The sequence below is a fragment of the Protopterus annectens genome, chromosome 16.part0 (assembly GCF_019279795.1).
Source record: "Protopterus annectens isolate FY-2018-M chromosome 16.part0, PAN1.0, whole genome shotgun sequence".
Classification (NCBI taxonomy): Eukaryota; Metazoa; Chordata; order Ceratodontiformes; family Protopteridae; genus Protopterus; species Protopterus annectens.
The window spans coordinates 169,113,150-169,135,993 of NC_056750.1; the positions used below are offsets into that span (position 1 = coordinate 169,113,150).

The 22,844-nt window shown below is 43.1% G+C and overlaps 1 protein-coding gene across 1 annotated transcript in view; it reads left to right on the forward strand.

Annotated features, from left to right (window-relative positions):
- Positions 1-13,403, forward strand: part of PRMT5 (protein arginine methyltransferase 5) — a 1,996,504-nt gene extending 1,983,101 nt beyond the window's left edge. The window contains exon 17 of the mRNA XM_044058013.1: positions 11,980-13,403. Within this exon, the coding sequence (XP_043913948.1) occupies positions 11,980-12,132 (153 nt within the window). The 3' untranslated portion in view covers positions 12,133-13,403. The remainder of the gene's footprint in view (positions 1-11,979) is intronic.
- The last annotated feature ends 9,441 nt before the right edge of the window (positions 13,404-22,844 follow it).

Below are 22,844 nucleotides of genomic sequence, written 5' to 3' on the forward strand. Positions count from 1 at the left end.
GACGACCTCTACTGCATCTTCTACCTCTTTTTTGACCAGACAGCATCACAGCAGAGCCTGGAGAGTGGATGCTCTGTTCTTCCCTTGGATGCTGCTGTCAGTTTATGCCTTCCCTCCTCCTCTTCCTCTTCTTCCCAGAGTATTATTATAGATCAGAGACGAACGACCAAGAATTAATCTCATAGCTCCAGACTGGCCCAGGCAGCATTGGTATCCACTGCTTCGCAGTCTCTCCCAATTTCCTCCTTGGCATCTTCCTCTGAAGCCAGATCTTTTGGTTCAGGAAGGGGGAAACATTCTACATCCTCATCTTCAGTCTCTCCATTTGGCAGCTTGGCTCATTGCATGACTCCTTTCCTTTTCTTCTTCCCTTTCCCAGCAACTGGTTGACGTGCTGAGGGAGGCCAGGAGGCCTAGCACTAGGAAGTTTTATGCTGGCAAATGGGAAAGATTCTCTCTTTGGATGCAGGCTAGAGGGGAATCTTCTTCTCAGCTTACCCTTCCTCTGATCCTGGAATACCTGGCTGTTTTGCTTCAAGGTGGTCTTTCTTTTTCCTCTATCAAGATCCATGTTTCAGCCATTTCTGCTCATTGTTCTTTTGAACAACCCATTTTCTCTCATCCCCTGATGAAAATGTTTCTCAGAGGTGCTTGCAACTTAAAATCTCCCAGAAGGGCACCTACTCCAGCCTGGGATCTTAATTTTGTTCTAGAGAAACTCACTTTTCCTCCTTTTGAGCCAGCTGCCACTGCAGATTTAAAGTTTCTCTCTTGGAAGAGTGCCTTCCTGTTAGCAATAACTTCGGCAAGGAAGGTTTCGGAGCTGCAAGCTTTGATGGCTCTGGAGCCTTTTCTTATTTCCCATGCAGATGGGGTTGGTTCTCAGACAGACCCTTATTTTATGCCTAAGGTGGTTTCTAGCCTGACTCTTAATCAGGCCATACACCTTCCTACCTTCTTTCCTAATCCTCGGAATAGGGGTGAAAGGATCCTACATTCTCTTAATGTGCACAGACAGCTCAGGTTTTACCTGGACAGGACTAAAGACCTTCGGAAATCAGCACAGTTATTGGTCAGTTTTGCCCCTAGAGCCCAGGGCAAGGCTATTTCTTAGCAAACCATTTCTAAGTGGATTGCACATTGTATTACTTTTTGTTATTCCTTTCATGGCGAGGTTCCTCCTCAAGGGGTTAGGACCCACTCAACTAGAGAAGCTTCCACTTCGCAGCCTTTTTAAGGGGTGTCCCTACTAAAGACATTTCGGAGGCTGCCACATGGTCTTCTGTTCACACTTTCACAAAGCATTATAATTTGCCTTTGTTTTCTAGAGCCAGGGCAAGGTTTGCCACTGCTGTTCTGCAGGGCATTGTTTCCAATCCTTGATTCTGTTGGTTCCTCCTCCCTTTTCTGTGGACTTTGGTAATCAACTCATTGGTTAGGACTGCAACAGTGAAACACGATGAACATAGTTCAGTTGTGTACACTTACCATAAATGTAGATTTTCGAGTGTATTCACTGTTGCAGTCCTGGTTTCCCTCCCTCCTTCCCCCATTTTGGTCCTCCTTCCCCCTTTTTGGTCCTTTAATGTTCTCTCTTCCTAAGGTACAGGATAAATTTGGTATTATTTGCCAAAGTTGCTTTTGGTTTAAGCCTTGTTTTCTGGGGGCTTCTGACTGTTATGGCGAGAAAGACTGAGGAAGTGACGTCAGCTGCCTCCTTGTATATCGGACGTCCTTTACAACCGATGACAGACAATGTCATATTTACTTACCTTTGGTATTCTGGCCAATCGAAGGCTACCGGGAGCCGGATAACCCATTGATTAGGACTTCAACAGTGAATACACTCAACATCTACATTTATGGTAAGTGTACACAACTGTACTTTTGCAACTCTGGGAACAGTGCTTGTCACTACAGACTAGTTGTCCTGTGTGCAACTAGGTATTGGTGAAATTTCAGTCATGCTTTTTCAGGAAAAATGTCACTCAAGGTGTCTGGATCTATACAGGGCACTGCCAAACACTTGAGGGGAAATTAATAAGTAGACCCTAAAAATTTAAGAATGAAGTATTTAGACAGATATTCTGAAGTTGAAACAAATCAAGCAGTACTTACTGAAAACAAATTAGCTTGTCAAGAATGATGAAAATGGGGGTCAGGTGAACTTCTACTGCCTGGCTACTACTAGTGCTGGTCTCACCACAATTTCACACTGTTTGGGATAGAATGCTCCTTTGCTTCTTCTCTCACCAGAAGCAAAACATTAGCACCATTCCCAAAATGAGCAGGTCACAGCCTGTTTGGTAATCCACAGTCTTGTCCCAGGTAATGCAAGGGTCTGTAGGCTGCTTGTAGCATTTTCCTGGTAGATGCCTTGAGTAAGCAAGCACACCAGTCAGGAATGTCAAGCACAGACACTCACTGCCCAACCAAAAACAGTCTGGAATCAATGCAGTCTGCTCTTTCCATCACCAGGAGCAGAATATAAGCACAGATTCCAAGCCGTCACCTATGAAGCAGTTATTAGGCTTTCCGGGGTCAGCAGCCTCCAGGAAATAATGTTCCTGTGCTCCTTCTCTCATCTGGAAAAAATAGAAGCACTAATCCCAAGATGACTACTGAGAGGCAGAATGTGAGCTCTCCAGTAACTGGTAGTCTTGCAATAGATGTTGCAGATTTAAAAAATAAGATGGAAAAAGAATGGTTAATATCCTAAGCACTGCAGTGTGCACTAAGTAATCCACCATTCCATGGTGTTGATATTAATCAAGTACAAAGGCATGAAAACACTAATAGTCGTAACATATGTACATAACATTTAAGTTGTGCCAGTCTTTGTAACAATACAACATATTGTAAATTCTCAAATATTTCTGTTTCTTGATAAGTTGATACATTGGCTCATTTATTCATAACATTATATACATTCAAAGGTATGAATAGCATTCTGGTATTCTTTAAAGAATGTATAACAATCATATTACCACCCCATCCCTGTACTATAGACGGTGAAGTCCTGTGTGTGACCCGGATGACCTTGAACAGGCACTGGAGGGAACAGGCTGGAAGGATGGGAGGGAGCAGCTGTTGTCATCTCATCCATCTTTTTGGGGGGGAGGGGGTTGGATGCTGCTTTGGATCACGACTTGGGTGACACCTAGCCAGGAGTACTAGGTATTACGTCCATGAGCATAAGCCTCCAAGCACATGCTGCAGAGCTAGATGCTAGGAATATAGTCATATGAACAGCAGTATGTGGAGCTAAGGGGAGTTGTTGAAGGGTGTGCTTCATGGGGTTGAGTCAGTAGACCACTCTGCTGGACCTGAAAGCTGGGACACACAGCAGAGGGGAAATAACTGGGCTGATTGGATATTCTGGGCAGGAATATGTTGGTTATAGTACTGTAACCTAGCATGGGGATGCCTGGCCCTTGCTTCTGACGTAACAAATGCACTAGTTGGCTACAGGCAGAGTAGCCATTCCGGTGGGTTCACTGGAGGTAGAAGACTGAGGGAAGAAAAATAAAATCATGTTATGTATATTTAAAGCAGTAAAACATAGACTGTTAGAAATCTTAAAGATTTCCCAGTCTTTTATTTACTTCATAGCTGTATTTGTGGGGTCTTAAACATTGGTTCAAGTCTACATTCACAAATAAACCTGGCTGGAATTTCTGTATCAAATATAAGTTATTTTCACCCACTGACAGTGAAACATGCAGTAAAATCCTACTTTGGAACAATAATGTCCTTGTACACTAGACGTTTTAGATTTTTACACCCATTTCACACATGTCATTCAGGTAGAAATGTAGTTCCTTTCTCACTTTCTCCATCCCACTTTGCGCACATATGTACTCTGAATTTTCCATTTTGTTCTCCATGCTCATCTCATTCATCTTCTACATCCCCAGGACTCAAAGTATTAACACTCTGCTTAGAACTAGACTGTTCCATTTTCCCAACATCATTATTTTAAATGTGTTAATTCTTTCAGTTTAGCATCACTGCCTTCACACTTTTAAGAGCCTGCATGTCCTTGGGGGAAAATACCTTCAAGACCACTGGGAAAGTCCGTCCATATTTTATTTTACACTCTTTGTATTCCTTGATGACCTGAGTAAATTGCAGTATGTGTTGTAGTTTAACTTGCGGCAAATTATGCTGTGTTAAGACTGGTCACCCTTCTGCAATGCAAGTTTTCCCCTGGCTGCCACTGTTGTCACAAAATTTGTTCTTGTGCATGACAAAAATTGTGCGGATATTGTTTGGGTTTACCATATTTCTGATCTTACTGTGATAAAGGTAGCCTGCATGTTCTTTCACTTTCTCAGTGATTCCTTAGTGAACCCAGTCCAAAGTGCCATCTTTGGTTTGACAGAGTCCTAACAGTTGCGCCTTCCTTTCTCTCAAGTATTCCAATCAGCTTTAAAGTCTTTGTCATGTCTTGTCTTCCAGCATTGAAAACTGCTGATCGGCAAATTCCAGGTGCCCAGATGTCTCTGTTGCATTGTCACATGTATCATAAGCGGTCTGTTTCATGGCAACATGGCATGATAGGCTCATGGGTACACAGGTAAGTATTGGTCATGAAGGAAATGCAAGTCAGCTGTTTCACAAACTTCATCTTTGGTACGTCCAGCCAACAAGCCATAGTTTCAGCAATGTCCTTGGTATTGAGCCATATTAATTAACTCAGTCCCCTTTTCAACAGTGTTGTTTTCATATTGGGCCACAGCCTTTTGCGCTACCTCACTAGCCAGATGTTCTTAGTGTTTCACTGTTGCAGTCATTACATTATGGTTATCGGCTTGCAGTAGCCCTCAGTCGGCCTGATTAACAAAGCCTTGGGTCTTGCATCGGTTGCTGTCTCTTCCGTGACGTCAGGTCATCAGGGGTATAAAACATGCAGCTGATGCCATTACACCAGTCTTTCTTGCCGTGTGGTGCCCGAAGCAGAAGCAGTTCACAAGTGCCGGTCGGCAGACTCCTGAAAATTTATTTTTCGAGTTTCAGAACCGAAGTCTTCAACTAAAGCTAAGTACCCCGTTGGGGAAACTTTTTCTTGCTCCTTACCGATGTCAGTAAAAGTTAATAATTGCATTACTTGTGGAAAGCAAATACCTCATAAAGATTTTCATTCATACTGTATTCCTTGCCTAGGCCCTGACCACAACGTACTTTGCTGTCGGTTTTGTGCTTTATTTAATCAGCACGCTATCCGTCGTCTGTATATTTTTGCCTCTAAATATTTCTGTTCTCTGTTTAATTATCCAGAAATGTCGTCTGTTGGCCATCCGACTACCGGGATTCTGAAAAAACGCAAAGATAAAGACAGAGACAGGCCGCCAAGGTCCAAAACTGCTGACGACTCTTCTAAGCCAGTCGCCAGTTCGCCGGTATTCAGTGAGGCGCTTTTGCAGCCCCTGTTATCTGCTACTTCTGATTCGCAGGCCTCTACTGAGACCCATTCGGCATCCGGTATGCCGCGAGATACTCCAGCTATGGAACCAGCGGATGTCTCTACCTTGGATGGGTCCGGAGCCGCTGTGTAGGCACCAGCTTCTGAGGGCGTATTCAGGCCTATGGACTTGCATATTAAATCAACGCCTCCTTCGTTACTAAGGCCTAAATCTCGATCCATATCTCAAAAACCGACACTCAGGCCACATGTTCAGGCCTCTATGCCTAAAAAACAAATGATAAAAATGGCTGAAGATCTAATAACTCTAATCAGGGGTAGCCAACCCCACCCCTCTGAGGCCTAGGGCTGAGCTTGATTATGAATCTTCTGATCAGGATTCTGTTTTTTTCTGACTCTTCTGATGACCTGGATTTGTCCTTACTTACTTATGAGGATTCTGATGCAGAGGACTCTATTCCCTCTGCTTCCCTTCCAGAGGATTTTTCTTTTGGGGAAAGCTTACATACTCTAAGGGAGCATTTTCACTGGGAAAGCCAGGAATTTTCTGATTCAAGAAAGAGGCTTGGGGATTTCCTTCTCCTACCTTAGCATAGTACTTTGGCTATTCCTCCTGTACTAGACATTGTTGATGATGCTTTCTCTGAATCCAGTTTGGCCCGATTCCCAGCCTCCTCCTCCCAGTAAACCTGACAGATACTACAGGGTCCCTGAGTCCCACAAGTTCCTTTTCAAAAATCCTTTTGCAGATCCAGAGACCATTTCACAGGGGCCCAGGGGCATTAAGGCTTCGACTGCTAAAAATCCTACCCCTTCTGATAGAGACTCTAAGGCGCTGGGTAGATGGGGTAAAAAGGTTTATACTTCAGCAACCTTGGCAATTAGAGCTTTAAACTGCCAATTTCATATGTTAAAATATCAGCAACATGTCATTGAACTGCTTAAACAGAAAATTATGTTGATTCCTGTGTGGAAAATAGACTTACAGGATTTAATGCATTCTGCTGAACAAGCTGGAAAACATACTTAGCAATGTGGTTTTGATTCTTTAGAGGCCTCTTGCAGGGCTGCTGTTACTGGGTCTGTGCTTAGAAGGCATGCTTGGCTTAAAGAGCAATCTTTGCCTGATCATGTTAAAGCTAAATTGTTCGATGCTCCTTTAAATCAGGACCGCCTGTTTGGCAACAAGGCTGAAGAAGTTCTTAAAAAGATGGAAGATACAGCTAAATCTATGCAAACTGTTAAAGAGTTTTTACAAGTTCAGCCTCCTAGATTTAGTAGGCACAGGCCTTCTAAGAATTGGTCCTGTCCAGCCCCTTCCAGGTCTTCTCAAGCCAAACCCAGACACAGCAAAAACCCCAGGTTTCAGTCCCAGGGGACTTGCAGAACTAAGCAGTGGGGGACTTCCACTTCCAAGTCTGGGAAGAACAAGACACCCCCTATGGTAAACTGTCTCAATGACTTCCTTTTAAAATGTCCAAGCACTTATCTTCTGACTGCCCCATTTGGGGGGAAAGATTGCTCTTCATGCAAAGAACTGGGAACTCGTTACCCAGGACAAATGTGTTTTAAATATCTGTGTCCCAGGGATACAGATTTCACTTCCACATGTTGCCAATGCCAAGTGTGTGGCCGGACCTACCCCCAAATCAGTGGGCAGAGGCTCAAAAATAAGTACTTTCTCTCTTAACCATGGGGGCTATTCAACTGGTACCAGAAGAGGAAAAAGGGACAAGGTTTCTATTCCAGACTTTTCCTGGTACCCAGAAAAGGCAAATCATGGCATCCAATCCTGGACCTGTCTAAACATCTTTCTGGAGATCCCAAAATTCAAGATGCTGATTCTTCACTAATTACTTCCTATGCTAGGCAAAGATGCCTGATTGGCAACACTAGATTTAAAAGAAGCATACCTGCACATCCCAGTCAGGGAATCTTGCAGAAGATACCTACGCTTCAAAGCAGGCTACACGCACTATTAGTTCTCTGCACTGCCCTTTGGCTTATCTACTACACCCAGGGTATTCAAAGTGCCTAGCTCCAGTTATTGCATTTTGCAGGCAAAGATGTATTCAAATATACCCATTCCTGGATGATTGTCTAATTCTGGCAGAAAGCCAGGACATACTTTTGAATCATCTGGCTTTTGTAAAAAGGGTTCTAACTTGTCTGGGGTACACCATAAACGAAAATAAATCACAACTGGTACCCTGTCAACAAATTACATTCCTGGGAGCAAGCTTGAATACAACTTCCCACATGGCTTACCTCACGCCAGAAAAGCAAATTCATTTGACAACCTACTTCAAACAAGTGGCCACAAAAACCCTGCTTATCTGCAAGACAAATACTGCAAGCCTTGGGGTTCATGGCCTCCTGCATTCTTCTAATTCCGTATGCAAGACTGCATATGAGGAAACTACAGTTGTCGCCTCACACTAAGACATTGTCCTGTTAGATTCTCAGCTAGAGCGTCTTCTGTGTGGAGACATGCGTGAATGGGCATACCTTTGTTGAAGGTTGTACGTCAGAGCTGGCAACTCGGTACGTAAAAATCTACTGCCAGTCATTAGTGGACCGGAGTTCCACTGTGGCGACCCCTAACCAGGAAAAGCCGAAAGACACAACAACAGTGGTATCTAAAAAGCCTATGGAATCAACATTCTCACAGCCTATAAACAATGATTCCTGTCATACCTTGCCTATGCCTAGAGTTCCTTTGGTGGGCAGAGGCCTGCCACCAAAACAAGGGACTACTTTTCACACAACCCCCTGCCTCCCAAACCCTAACAGTAGATGCATCAGACTATGCATGAGGGGCTTACCTGGCAAGGAAGTGCATTCAGGGCAAATGGAACCCAAGTCAAATGCACCTGCATATCAATCAAAAAGAAATGTTAGCTATACAGAATGCTCTGACAGCCTTCAACGACTACATTCTTCCAGGACAACTAATGGTAAAGACGGACAACACCACGGTTATGTGGCACATAAGCATGGGGGTACACATTCTTACCCCCTCTGCAGACTAGCCATGGCATTGTGGAACACAGCCTTGTGCTACCAAGTGCACGTACATGCTCACTTCCTGCCAGGAAAATTAAATACACTGGCAGACGGACTAAGCAGAAACCTCATGGACCCACACGAGTGGAAACTGGAACCAAGGATTTTCAACATGTTGACAAGTGAATGAGGGAGCCCAGATAGACTGGTTTGCCTCCCCCCAGAACTACCAATTGGACAAATTTTGCACAAGGACTCCCCACAAACAAGCCTGGAAAGTGGATGCTCTGTCCTTCAGCTGGAAAAACCTGTCAGTCTATGCCTTCCTCCCACTGCCTCTGCTCTCCAAAGTTCTACTAAAAGTCAAACAGGACAAACCAAGGATGATTTTGATTGCTCCAGACTGGCCGCGCCAACACTGGTTCCCCCTCCTGCACAGTGTGTCATGGTTATCTCCATGGCACCTGCCTCAGACTCCTTCCCTGCTGTCTCCGCAGGAGAACCAGATTCTGCATCCTCAGCTTCCAACACTGAACCTTGCAGCCTGGCTAATTACTTAAACTCTCCCTTACCATCCCTCAGCAGACCTGTGATGGGTGTCATCTTAGAGGCAAGGAGGCCTAGTACTAGAAAATCTGATGCTGAAAAATGGAAAAGATTCTGTGCCTGGAACCACTCTCAAGGGATGAGCACAGCAACGCCCGGTTTACCTCAGATTTTACAATACTTAACTGAGATGCTTCACAGGGGCCTGTCTTTTTCCTCCATTAAAATCCACACCTCAGCCATTTCAGCTCATTATAACACAGAACCTCCCCTCTTCTCTCATCCACTGCTCAAGCAGTACCTCAGAGGGGCCAAAAATTTGAGACCACCCAGGAGAGCTCCAACCCCAGCCTGGGACCTTAACTTTGTATTGGAGAAACTCACTCTACCTTCTTTCAAGCCAGCTGCTACTGCAGACTTAAATTTATTTCTTGGAAAAAAGCTTTCCTTTTAGCAATCACTTCAGCTAGAAGGGTATCTGAATTACAGGCCCTTATGGCAGTGGAGCCTTTCATCATCTTTCATGCGGACAGGGTGTCACTCAGAACCAATCTATCATTCATGCCCAAGGTGGTATCCAGTGTGGCTCTTAATCAGTCCATTCATTTGCCAACCTTCGTTCCCAGTCCACAGAACAAAGGGGAACGGATTCTGCATTCCTTGGATGTGCACAAACAACTTAGATTCTACTTGGACAGGACTAAACCTCAAAGAAATTTTGAACAACTGCTGGTAGCATTTGCTGCAGGGGCAGAGGGGAAGGCTCTTTTAAAACAAACCATTTCTAAATGGATAAGTCATTGCATTCGTTTCTGCTATAAGCACCATGGAAAATCTATTCCCCAGGGGATCAGACCTCACTCCACCAGGACTGTATCTACTTCTACAGCCTTTCTCAGATGTGTTCCTACCAGGGACATCCTAGAAGCTGCTACCTGGAGTTCTGTACATACTTTCATCAAGCATGATCATTTGCCAATTTTCTCTAAATCCAGAGCTGGCTTTTGCCACTGCAGTCTTGCAGGGCCTTATAGCTGGCCCTAATGCTATCTAAACTCCTCCTCCCTACCATAGCTTTGGGAATCTACCCAAATGAAATGACTGCAACAGTAAAACATGAAGAACATAGTACAGTTGTGTGCACTTACCATAAATGTAGATGTTAGAGTGCATTCACTGTTGCAGTCCTGGTTACCCTTCCTCCTGCCCCCTAACTTCTTTTGGCTATACCTCTACTTTCCTTTGCTATGCTTAAAAGCCTTTTTGGTGTATTTGTTTTTTTGTTGGAGGTATACCTTTGTGTTTTTATGTTTAATTGCTCCCTGTTAGGGGGGCACCTGATATCTGGGGCAAGAAAAACTGATGTAATGGCATCGGCTGCATGTTTTATACCCTTGACAACCTGACATCATGGAAGAAGGGACAGCAACCGACGCAGGACCCAAGACTTTGTTAATCAGGCCGACTGAGGGCAATCTGCCTGCAAGCAGATTACCCAAATGTAATGACTGCAACAGTGAATACTCTCGAACATCTACATTTATGGTAAGTGTATACAACTGTACTTTCTTTATGGCGTGAGATTTCCTTAGTAAATTTTCTGTCTTCCCTGCATGACCTGGTGAATGTGACAGTTGTGTGTTTTTTTTTCCATTGGTACTGCATTGCTATTAATATGATATTTTCAATTTTTGTATGTAGTATAAAAGCTAGTGATAAGACACAGTTGCAGTAAAATTGCTCAAGGATTTGATCAGATAGTCTCCATGTGAGTGGAGATAACAGAGAAAACTGCAACAGAATTGCAGGTATAAGTGTTTATTTTTTAATAACATTTTTAGCCTTTGTAAGTACAAATTATAATCGCCATATTGCTCTTCCCTCACTTGTTTCATTGTTTGAGGGTGGCTGGATCTTTGATAGCAAAATTAATGGATAGACCATTGTAACACACACACATACGCACTTTGGCATGTTACTGCACATTGTCATATCTTAAGGCTCTCATAGTCCATTCCTTTTCATTTATATTTTGATTTACAAACTTTGTCTGCCTCCTGCTTCTTCTGTCAGGGGCGAGCATTCCCTGCAGAAAACCTACCCTCCTCTTAGGAAATTGAGGCCATCAGAACCTTAGCTTTTCTAGTCTTGGCTCTTCGGTTACCAGGTCCTGCTCAAGGCCAGGTCATTTTTGGAATAGTCAGGATTTATGACCTTTATGTTAACCATTTTCTCTGCATTTGAGATCACTTGTTTTTGTAGGAGCCAGTGTTTGATGTTTTCAGTATATCTGGTTGGTTGAAATTCATTTAGATAAAAAATTGTTCTGAAGTAAAAAAAAAAAAAAAAAAAAAAAAAAAAAAAAAAGACACTTATCTTCTGTGTTCAGGTGTACAGACATCAAAAGAGCATATGGTAAGCAGGGTGTAGTGGAGTAGAATGATTAGCAGCAAGCCTTTGTCTTGTAGTAAAAGGGACTCAGGGAGACTGACTTTAGTTACCATAATGAAAGATGTGTGGCAGCAAGGAATCTGAGCACCAAGGGGTTTGACTGATCAAACATTTTAGCAAGTTCGTAAATATTGCTAAAGTGTGGAGGTCTTGAGTGCTACCATTAACGTGATTCAGATGAGAAATTGGTGAAATTACAGTTTTGGAAGCCAAACCTGAAGGGAAGAATAGTGAACTTAATGATTACAAGTGCTGAGGTTTTTAGCTTATGAGCAGAAGTGGAGTGCACAAGCAGTGCAAATGAAACTACTGTGTCACATATCTGAACTGTGCAACATTTGGGCTTATTAAAGGTGAGAAAGGTACATTGCTATGTTTGTGTTGAGGAAACATTGGAAGGCATGCGTGGCATATGTCATATGAGGATAATTGGGAATGGAATGCTGCTTTTGTTGTTTTAAAGTCTACAGTTAAACCTTTTCACAGAAGGCAAAATAAAAACTACATTTATGCAAACTTATTTATCTGAACTGTTTTCTTTATTTTCTTAGCAACCCATTCCTCTGAAAAAGGGTGACACCATCTGTGTTCGGTTCTGGCGATGTAATAATGGGAAGAAGGTTTGGTATGAATGGGCCATCACATCTCCTTCCTGCTCTGCAATCCATAACCCAACTGGTCGTTCATATACAATTGGGCTTTAGCTGTAGTGAAACCACTGTCCTCAGAAATGGACCCAGATGGCAGACATTTCACTTTTAATAATGCCTGCAATCATTTTGGCATATTTAAAACTTTGGACATGCACTGCATGCCTGCAGGTTGAAGTGACGATTTCTGTAGGCGTTCTGTTTGGTCCCAGGCAGTAATGTACCCATAATGTTTATGCTGTTGAAGCACAATGCAGCGATGCTGTCTGTCTACAGGCAACCAAGTGGTATATGCAAGACTTCTAATGGAACCTTCTACTTCTTTACAAAAACTGTTGCAACCTAATACCACTAAATGAAGGGATGATTACAGCACCTCAGTCACATTGCTCACTGTGATTTACTGCGTATTGTTTTCCTTTTCTTTATTCATGTTTGTATACATCTAAACACTTGGATTACTTTTTGGATAAATGTCTTTCGAAATCCTGCTGCCGTTTTTTGGTTTTCTTTAATGAGCTCTTTTTTTTTCCTTCCCAATGAATTTCTGCCAGGACAGGTCAGTTTTTATATAACATATGGTGAGTTTTATGGACACCTCAGAGGAATCCTAAATATTCTACACCATGCACTGAACAGAACAACATGGTTACATCAGTACAGAGAATAAATACAGCTATCAAGTGAATTTGAGAACACATGCTTCCACTCTGTTTTTGTGAACTAGCAGTGGACGGATATTAGTTTTAGCTAATCTTATTTATCCTTTTTTCCCCCCATCCAGGTTATTGTGTGCTGTTTTAAGGCATTGTCCTTTGGTTCCCTCTGCAGCCTTAGTACCTTTTTATTTATTTTTTCCACCTACTAAGGCACATTGCATTTCTAACTGTGCACACTACAAAAGAAGAAAAATGTAGATGTGGTACCAAAGCATGTACTCTTTTTCTGCTGCAATTTGCCAGTCTTAATATTCATATTTTTTGAGTGAGGGGTGGAGAAGTGATAATGTTTTAATTGTATTTTGATGTTCTGCTAACTTGCTGTTATTGCAGAGTGATATATACAAATATTTTTTTAATCTAAATAAAAAGGCATGCCTTTACAATACATGCCTATTTCCATCTTAATGTGTGATGTGTTTAGAAATACAGTAGAGTGACATCATCACAGCAGTGAATGTGAATGACAGGACAGTGAGCAGCAGTAACTTAATATGTTTTCTTATCCCTGTGGCATGTTTATGGGCATTTTTTTACTGTGTTCCTTTTACACAATGTTTTACTGCTAGCACATAGCAGTAAAAATAAAAACAAAAGTGAAAACCATCCAGATGTTATTCTTTGTGTATGTACTAGATAAAAATATTTGCATGTCATTCTTGAATGCAACTTTTTTTTTTTTTTTACCTAAACTCTCCATCATTTAAAATATGTGGGGCTTAACCACATCATCTTTGGTAGGTGCAGCTTTAAAAGGGCAGAAGTAATCTTGTACTTTTCACTTTCAGTACCGTGATCATCACTGAAAAAACTATTGTATTCTAGGTAATATAAGGAGTGTCACTTCCTGTTAGAATAAATACATTTAATCTGCTTTCTCTTTCAAAATGGAGTAATGTTTATTGGCACAGGTTGGGCTATTTTTTCCTTATTCTAAGGCATAATTTTCAGGAAATACTGTGGAGATAATGATCTGCTGTCACATGACTTCATTTTGGTTTTGTAAGAGATATATTGACTTCAGGAAGGAAAGTGACCACTCTCTTCTTCTAGTCATAGTTTGTGGGTACTACATTGTAATGTTTTTTTCTGAGTGCTTTTTGCCACCACTTTTGTCAACCATTAGTCCTTCCTCTGTCATACTCTAGTCCATTTGTTATTGAGCTTTGGAGGCCTGCCCAGATCCACTAGAGTGAGAGCTGTCTGGAGGGGGGTAATCATTCAGGCAGTCATGAGGGTTACTTTTGTCCTTACTGGCATCCCATTATTGAGGATAATTTTATTATAACAGTGTAGCCAAACCATTCCCCTTGGAGGAGACCAAAATGCCTTCCTCTTACACAAGTCCACACTCCCAAGCAGTTGCTCGGTGAAGGCTACTGGCCATCAGCAGCCTGCCTCAGGTTTCTTGCCTGTCTCTCTCCTTCAAAGTACTGGTATATCCCATGATTCTGTATGGTTTGTGTCAGCAAAAACGTTCTTTCTGTTCTTTGTTCAGTCTGATACATCTAAAGAGTGGTGAATCCAGGACAGACCCCTGTGGTACTAAAATAGGCACTTCCCAAATTCCTGACATTGACCTGCTCATTACAGCCCTGTTCTTCAGACATGCAGTTATCCGGTTAATCAGCCCTGATTCTTCCCGCACCCTTTCTGTTTTCCTGTAGCCTCCTCTGTGGGATGCAGTAAAAGCTCTTGTGTAGTTCGGGTGCAATAAGTGTCATACTTTATCAAGCTGGCATGCAGCTCAGGCTTGACTGGCAGCTCCTTCTAGCTATGATTCCATATTGATTGCTGTCTTGGAGTCTATTGGCCTTTAAAAATGCTACCAACCCTACCCTTAAGAGTTTATCTATGACTTTTCCTGCTGCTGCTGTTAAGCTAACAGGTCTATAGATGTTCATCGTGTTTCACTGTTGCAGTCATTACTGTTGGGTTATCCTACTGGCAGGCTACCCGCAGTCGGCCAGAATTCCAAAGTCTAGGTTCGGCGTCGGTTGCTATCGCCTCTTTCCTGACGTCAGTGCGCCAGGGGTATAAAAGATGAAGCCGACGCCATTTTTGAACTGGCAACTGGCCTAACGGAGGCCTCGTCGTCGGTTTTGGACCTCTGATGCCTATCCTTTTCCTTGCGTTTTTTGTAGACTCTGGTCGTCGGCTGTTCCGGCGGCATTATATAATTAAATCTTCGGCCAAAGTAATGAAATGCAAAATCGAACCAATGCTTAATAGTGCGTTGGTTAAATCTAGCACAAAACCGACAGCTAGCAATGTTGTGATCAGGGCCTAGGCAAGGAATACAGTAAGAGTGAAAATCCTTATGAGGTATTTGCTTTCCACAAGAAATACAATTGTTAACTTTTTCTGACATCGGTCTGGAGCACGAAAAAAGTTTCCCCAACGGGATACTTAGCTTTAATGAAGACTTTGGTTCTGAAATTCGGATTTGAAAATCCCAGGAGTCGGCCAAATGGCACTTGCGAACTGCTTTTGCTTTGGGCACCGCGTGGCCACTGAGCAGGCATTGGCTTCTGAGGGTGTCTTCAGACCTACACAACTATATGTTGAGCCATCTTCAGCTTCAAAGACAAAGACTAAAGCAGCTCTAAAGACAAAGAAACCAGTACAGCATTCTCCTACTCAGACTTCCATGCCTGAAAAAACAGATGCTTAAAATGGCCGAAGACCTAATTACTTTGATCAGGGGTTCCCATCCCCCTCCTGATAAGAGGCCTAGGCAAGAGACAGAATATGATTCTTCTGATCAGGTTTCTATTTCCTCTGATTCCTCTTCTGAACAGGATTATTCCACGCTTCCCTATGAGTACTCTGATGCTGAAGAATCCATTCCTTCAGCCTCTCCTCCTCAGGATTATTCTTTTGGGGAAACCCTGCATACCATGAAGGGAGCATTTCCACTGGGAGAGCTAAGATTATTCTGAATCTAAGAAAAGGCTCAGAGACGTTCTGCTACTTACTCAGCACAGACCCCTTGCTATTCCACCTGTTCTAGACATTGTAGATGATGTATTTTCAAAGTCCGGCCTGTCCCCTGACTCTTTACCTCCTGCACCTGCTAAGTCAGACGGATACTACAGGGTCCCGGATTCTCATAAATTCCTATATAAAAACCCCGCTGCTGACCCAGAAGCTATATCTCAGGGTCCCAAAGGGGTCAAAGCTTCCACTGCAAAAAACCCTGTCCCCTCTGGTAGGGATTCTAGGGCTCTGGACAGATGGGGGAAAAATGTTTACACTTCTGCTACCTTGGCTGCAAGAGCTTTAAATTGTCAGTTTCATGTGCTTAAATATCAGCAATATTTAATGTCACTGCTTAAACAGAAATTGTTGACAAATACTGAATGGTCAGAGAACTAGGAAATGCAGGATTTATTGCATGCAGCTGAACAAGTGGGAAAGCATACTTTGCAATGTGGTTATGATTCACTGGAGGCCTCTTGCAGGGCTGCTGTTACAGGTTCTGTTATTAGAAGGCATGCTTGGTTAAAGGAACAGAATCTGCCTGATCATGTTAAAGCAAAATTATTAGATGCTTCTTTACAGCATGATACTTTGTTTGGTACTAAAGCAGAAGAGGTGTTGAAAAAAATGGAGGATAAAGAAAAATCCATGCAGACAGTTAAGGATTTCTTACAGGTACAGCCACCCAGATTTAGCAGGAAATGGCCTTTTAAAAATTGGTCCTTTCCAGTGTCAGATAGACCACAAAGAGGCAGATACAGACGTCCCAGAAGCAGATTTCAGCCCCAAGGCTCATACAAGCCTAAACAATGGGGTGCTCCTACCTCCAAAAGCGGAGAAGACAAATCACAACCTTACAGGAAACAGTTCCAATAACTTTACTCTGCCAAATCCAAGCACTTTTATTTTGGCAGCCCCCTTAGGGGGAAACTAGCACTTTTTTCATCAAATTGGCAAATGGTTACCCAAGACAAATGGGTCTTGAACATAGTGTCCCAAGGCTACAGGTTCCATTTTCACACCCTACCAAGGTCAAAAGGTATGCCAGACCTGCCACACAATCAATGGGCAGAAGCACAAAAGCAAATTACAGCCCTCATGGACGTGAGGGCCATTCAACAAGTACCACAACAAGAGCAGGGGCAAGGATTTTACTCCAGAGTTTTCTAAGTGCTCAGAAAGGACAAAACCTGGAGACCAATACTGGACCTGTCTATACTAAATATGTTTCTGGAAGTTTTTGGACCTAAAAGAGGCATACTTGCATGTCCCAATCAGGCAATCTTGCAGAAGATACCTCAGATTCATAGCTGGCTCAATGCACTACCAGTTCTCTGCACTGCCCTTTGGCTTATCTAATGAGCCCAGGGTCTTCACAAAATGCCTGGCACCAGTAATTGCGTTTTGCACACAAAGAGGAATTTGAATATGTCCCTACTTGGACGACTGCCTTATTCAAGCAGAGAACAAAGACATTCTTCTAAAGCATCTGGCGTTTGTAAAAAGATTACTAATTGGCTTAGGGTACACAGTAAACGAAAAGAAATCAAAACTAGTGCCCTCTCAAGAGATAATATTCCTGGGTGCAAGCTTAAATACAACTGTCCAGGTGGCTTATCTCACGCCAGACAAACAAAAGCAACTGACTTCTTACTTCAAAAAATTGGCATCAAAGACCCACTTATGTGCAAGGAAAATTCTGCAGGCCTTGGGTTTCATGGCATCTTGCATTCTGCTAATTCCATATGCCAGACTGCATATGAGGAAACTACAATGGTACCTAAAAAGTGTTTGGACTCAGCATTGCCACAGCCTGGAGACAGTAATTACACTCATTCCCTGCCTGCAACAGGAGTTTCAATGGTGGGCAGAGGCCTGTCACCACAACAAGGGTCTGCCATTCAGTTTACCCACAGCCAGACAGACACTGACAACGGATGCATCAGATTATGCCTGGGGGGCCCATATGACAGGAAAATGTATTCAGGGCACATGGCCTGCAAGCCAGATGCATCTTCACATCAATCAAAAAGAGATGCTAGCTGTTCAAAATGCCCTGACTGCTTTCAAGGATCTGCTTCATCCAGGACAACTACTGATAGACAGACAATATTACGGTCATGTGGTACATAAGCAGGGAGGTACACATTCCTACCCCCTCTGCAGACAAGCAATGACCTTATGGGACACAGCATTGGCTTATCAAGTTCACCTGCAAGCACAATTCCTGCCAGGAAAAACAAATACTCTGGCAGACGAACTAAGCAGAAACCTCATGGATCCCCACAAATGGAAACTGGATCCACAAGTCTTCGGCATGATAACAAGGAAATGGGGATGCCCAGACATAGATCTATTTGCCTTCCCTCACAACTGCCAATTGCAGAGATTTTGCACAAGGATTTATCACAAGCAAGCATGGAGAGTGGACTCCCTATCCTTCAGCTGGAAAAATCTAACAGTATATGCCTTTCCTCCACTGCCTCTCCTTCCCAGGGTACTCCTAAAGGTCAGACAAGAGAGGCCAAAAATTATACTGATTGCACCAGACTGGCCACGCCAGCACTGGTACCCAATCCTAAAGAGCTTGTCTCAAGATCCAGCATGGATATTGCCTCAAACTTCTCACTTGCTGACCCAACAAAATAATCGGATCCTGCACAGCCAACTCAGGACCTTAAATATGGCAGCATGGCATATAATGTAACCATTCAGAACACTCCTTTTTCAAAAGCTGTTATGAATTTTATCTTGGAGGCCAGAAGGCACAGTACCAGAAAATCTTATGCAGAAAAATGGAAGAGATTCTGTGCTTGGAACTAGGAACAAGGCATTGACTCGTGTGTACCAAATATCCCTCAGATTTTTCAATACCTAACTGAGATGCTAAACAAAGGCCTTTCTTTCTCATCAATTAAGATTCATGCCTCTGCCATTTCAGCCCATTACAATACGGAACCACCTGTCATCTCATCCTTTAATAAGGCAGTACCTCAGAGGGGCCAGAAACATCAGGCTCTCCAAGGAGAGCACCAATTCCGGCATGGGGCCTCAATTATGTTTTGGAAAAACTCACACTGCCTCCTTTTGAGCCAGCCTCAACAGCTGATATAAAATTCTTATCCTGGAAAACAGTTCTGCTCCTCGCAATAACCTCTGCAAGACGAGTCTCAGAGTTACAAGCACTCATGGCTGTGGAACCTTTTATCATTTTTTAGACAGGGTTTCTCTGAGGACAAACCCAACATTTATGCCTAAGGTGGTGTCCAGTGTGGCCCTCAACTAAACCATTCACTTGCCTACCTTTTATCCAAACCCACAGAACAAGGGTGAGAAAATTCTGCATTATTTGGACATACACAGGCAGTTATGTTTCTAGTTGGACAGAACTAAAGCTTTCAGAAAGACTGAGCAACTTTTAGTGTCATATGCTGCAGGATCGCAAGGAAAATCTATCTCAAAACAGACTATTTCAAAATGGATAGGCCATTGCATCCATTTCTGCTATTTTCAACATGGCAAATCAGTGCCTAAGGGCATTGGACCTCATTCTACCAGAGCAGCAGCCACTTCAGCAGCCTTCCTCAGAGGAGTACCAATCAAAGACATCATAGAGGCTGCAACTTGGAGTTCAGTGCACACTTTCACAAAGCACTACCACTTACCTCTTTACTCTAAATCCAGAGCAGGCTTTGCCACTGCAGTTCTGCAGGGTCTCATAGCCTCTCCTAATCCTGTTTAGCCCAGCCACCCATCCTCAGCTTTGGGATTCAACCCAAGAGTAATGACTGCAACAGTGAAACACGATGAACATAGTACAGTTGTGTACCTACCATAAATGTAAATGTTTGAGTGTATTCACTGTTGCAGTCCAGGTTACCCACCCACCATCCCCCTTTTTTTTGCTGGGACTTATCTGTACTTCTCTATCCTATACAACCTATGTGGTGTATTTGCTTGTAGATGAAGGAAATGTTATTTTTGTGCATGCATACTTATTGGCATATTTTTTCAGCCTACCAATTTGGGGGCACCTGACATCTGGGGCAAGAAAAACTGAAGTAAATGGCATCGGCTGCATCTTTTATACACCTGGTGCACTGACGTCAGGGAAGAGGTGACAGCAACCAACGCCGGACCTAGACTTTGGAATTCTGGCCGACTGCGGGTAGCCTGCCAGCAGGATAACCCAAGAGTAATGACTGCAACAGTGAATACACTCGAACATCTACATTTATGGTAGGTACACAACTGTACTTTCCCCAGGCTTTACTGTCTGCCCCCTGTACAAGAGTGTGGCAGTTACTGTCCTCAAGATGTTCTTTGTGTTTCAGTGTTGCAGTCATTACATTTGGGTAATCTGCCGGTAGGTTGCCCTCAGTCGGCCTGATTAACAAAGTCTTGGGTCCTACTTTGGTTGCTGTCCCTTCTTCCATGACGTCAGGTCATCAGGGGTATAAAATATGCAGCCAACGCCATTACATCAGTTTTTCTTGACGCGCGGTGCCTGAAGCAGAAGCAGTTTGCAAGTGGCGGTCGGCAGACTCCTGAAATTTTCATTTTTGAGTTTCAGAAAAGAAGTCTTCAACTAAAAGCTAAGTATCCCATTGGGGAAACTTTTTCTTGCTCCTTACCAATGTCAGTAAAAGTTAATAATTGCATTACTTGTGGGAAGCAAATACCTCATAAGGATTTTCATTTGTACTGCATTCCTTGCCTAGGCCCTGACCACAGCGTGCCTTGTTGTCGGTTTTGTGCTAAATTTAATCAATGCATGATTAAACGTCTGTATATTTTTGTTTCTAAATATTTTGGCTCAAGATTTAACTATCCAGAAATGTCGGTTAGCAATCTGAGTACCGGAATACCTAAAAAACCCAAAGAAAAAGAGACAGAAAACCGACAAAGCTTCTATGCCAGTCACCGGTTTGCCGGTACTCAGTGAGGTGCTTTCGCAGCCTCTGATGCCTGCTACTTCTGATTCGCAGGCCTCTACTGAGACCCATTCAGAGTCCGGTATGACGCGAGATACTTCAGTTATGGAACCCGCGGATGTCTCTACCTTAGATGGGTCTGGAGCTGCTGTGCAGACACCGGCTTCTGAGGGTGTTTTCAGGCGTACAGATTTGTATATTAGACTGACGCCATCTTCAAAACTAAGGCCAAAATCTAAATCTATGTAAAATAAAAATGAAGCCTGGGCCACATGTGCAGGCCCCTATGCCTAAAAAACAAATGATCAAAATGGTTGAATAATTACTCTGATCAGGGGTAGCCAACCCCCTTCTTCTAAGATGCCTAGGCAAGACATTGATTATGAATCTTCTGAACAGGATTCTATTTCTACTGACTCTTCTAATGAACAGGATTTGTCTATTCCTACTTATGAGGACTCTGATGCAGAGGATTCCATTCCTTCTGCCTCTTCCCCTGAGGATTTTTCTTTTGGGGAAACTTTACATGCCTTAAGGGAACATTTCCACTGGGAAAGTCAGGATTTCTCTGAATCTAAAAAGAGACTTGGGGATTTTCTTCTACTTCCTCAGCATAGGCCTTTGGCCATACCTCCTGTTCTATACATTGTTGACTGTTTTTTCAGAATCTAGTATGACTTCTGATTCATTGCCTCTGGCACCTTGTAAGCCAGACAGATACTACAGGATTCCTGACTCCCACAAATTCCTTTTCAAAAACCCTATTGCTGATCCTGAAACCATTTCTCAGGGTCCCAAGGGTATTAAGGCCTCTACTGACAAAAATCCTACCCCTTCTGATAGAGATTCTAGGGCGCTGGATAGATGGGGTAAGAAGGTTTACACGTCCACAACCTTGGCAATCGGGGCTTTAAACTGTCAGTTTCATATGCTTAAATATCAACAGCATATCATGGGACTACTTAAATAGAAAACGGTGTTAATCTCTGACTGTGTGGAAGATAAAGAATTGCAGGATTTATTGCATTCAGCTGAACAAGTTGGAAAACATACTTTGCAATGTGGTTTTGATTCCTTGGAGGCCTCTTGCAGGGCTGCTGTAACTGGAACTGTGCTAAGAAGGCATGCTTGGCTCAAAGAGCAAACTCTGCCTGACCATGTTAAAGCTAAATTGTTGGATACTCCTTTACAACAGGACCGTCTCTTTGGTAATAAGGCTGAAGAAGTGTTAAAAAAGATGGAAGATAGCTAAATGTATGCAAACTGTGAAATATTTCTTACAAGTGCAACCTCCAAGATTTAGTAGGCACTGGCCTACTAAGAATTGGTCCTTTCCAGTCCCCCTCAAGAGCCGCTCAAGTCAAATCAAGACATTCCAAAGGCTCCAGGTTTCAGTCACAAGGATCTTTTAGAACAAAACAATGGGGTGCCTCCACCTCCAAATCTGGAAGCAACAAGGCACCTACCTATGATAAACAGTCTCAATGACTTCCCTCTACAGTCACCAACCACTTACCTCCTAGCTGCCCCGTTGGGGGGTAAACTAGCATTTCATGCACGAAACTGGCAACATATTACCCAGGACAAAGGGGTTTTAAATGTAGCATCCCAGGGATACAGATTTCACGTCCACACGTTGCCAATCCCAAACGGATGGCCAGATCTGCCCCTAAATCAGTGGCCAGAGGCCCAGAAACAAGTTCTGTCCCTCATGAACATGGGGGCTATTCAACCAGTACCAGAAGAGGAAAAGGGACCAGGTTTTTTTTCCAGACTTTTCCTGGTACCTAGAAAAGACAAATCATGGCGTCCAATTCTGGACTTATCCACTCTAAACACATTTCTGGAGATTCCAAAATTCAAGATGCTGACTCTTCAACATTTACTACCTGTGCTAGGCGAAGATGCCTGGTTGGTAACTCTAGACTTAAAAGAGGCTTACCTGCATATCCCAGTCAGGGAATCTTGCAGAAGATACCTCCGCTTCAAAGCAGGCTACTTGCATTACCAGTTCTCTGCACTGCCCTTTGGCTTATCTACTGTGCCCAGGGTCTTCACAAAGTGCCTGGACCCAGTAATTGCATTTTGCAGGCAAAGAAATATTCAGATATATCCATACCTGGACGATTGT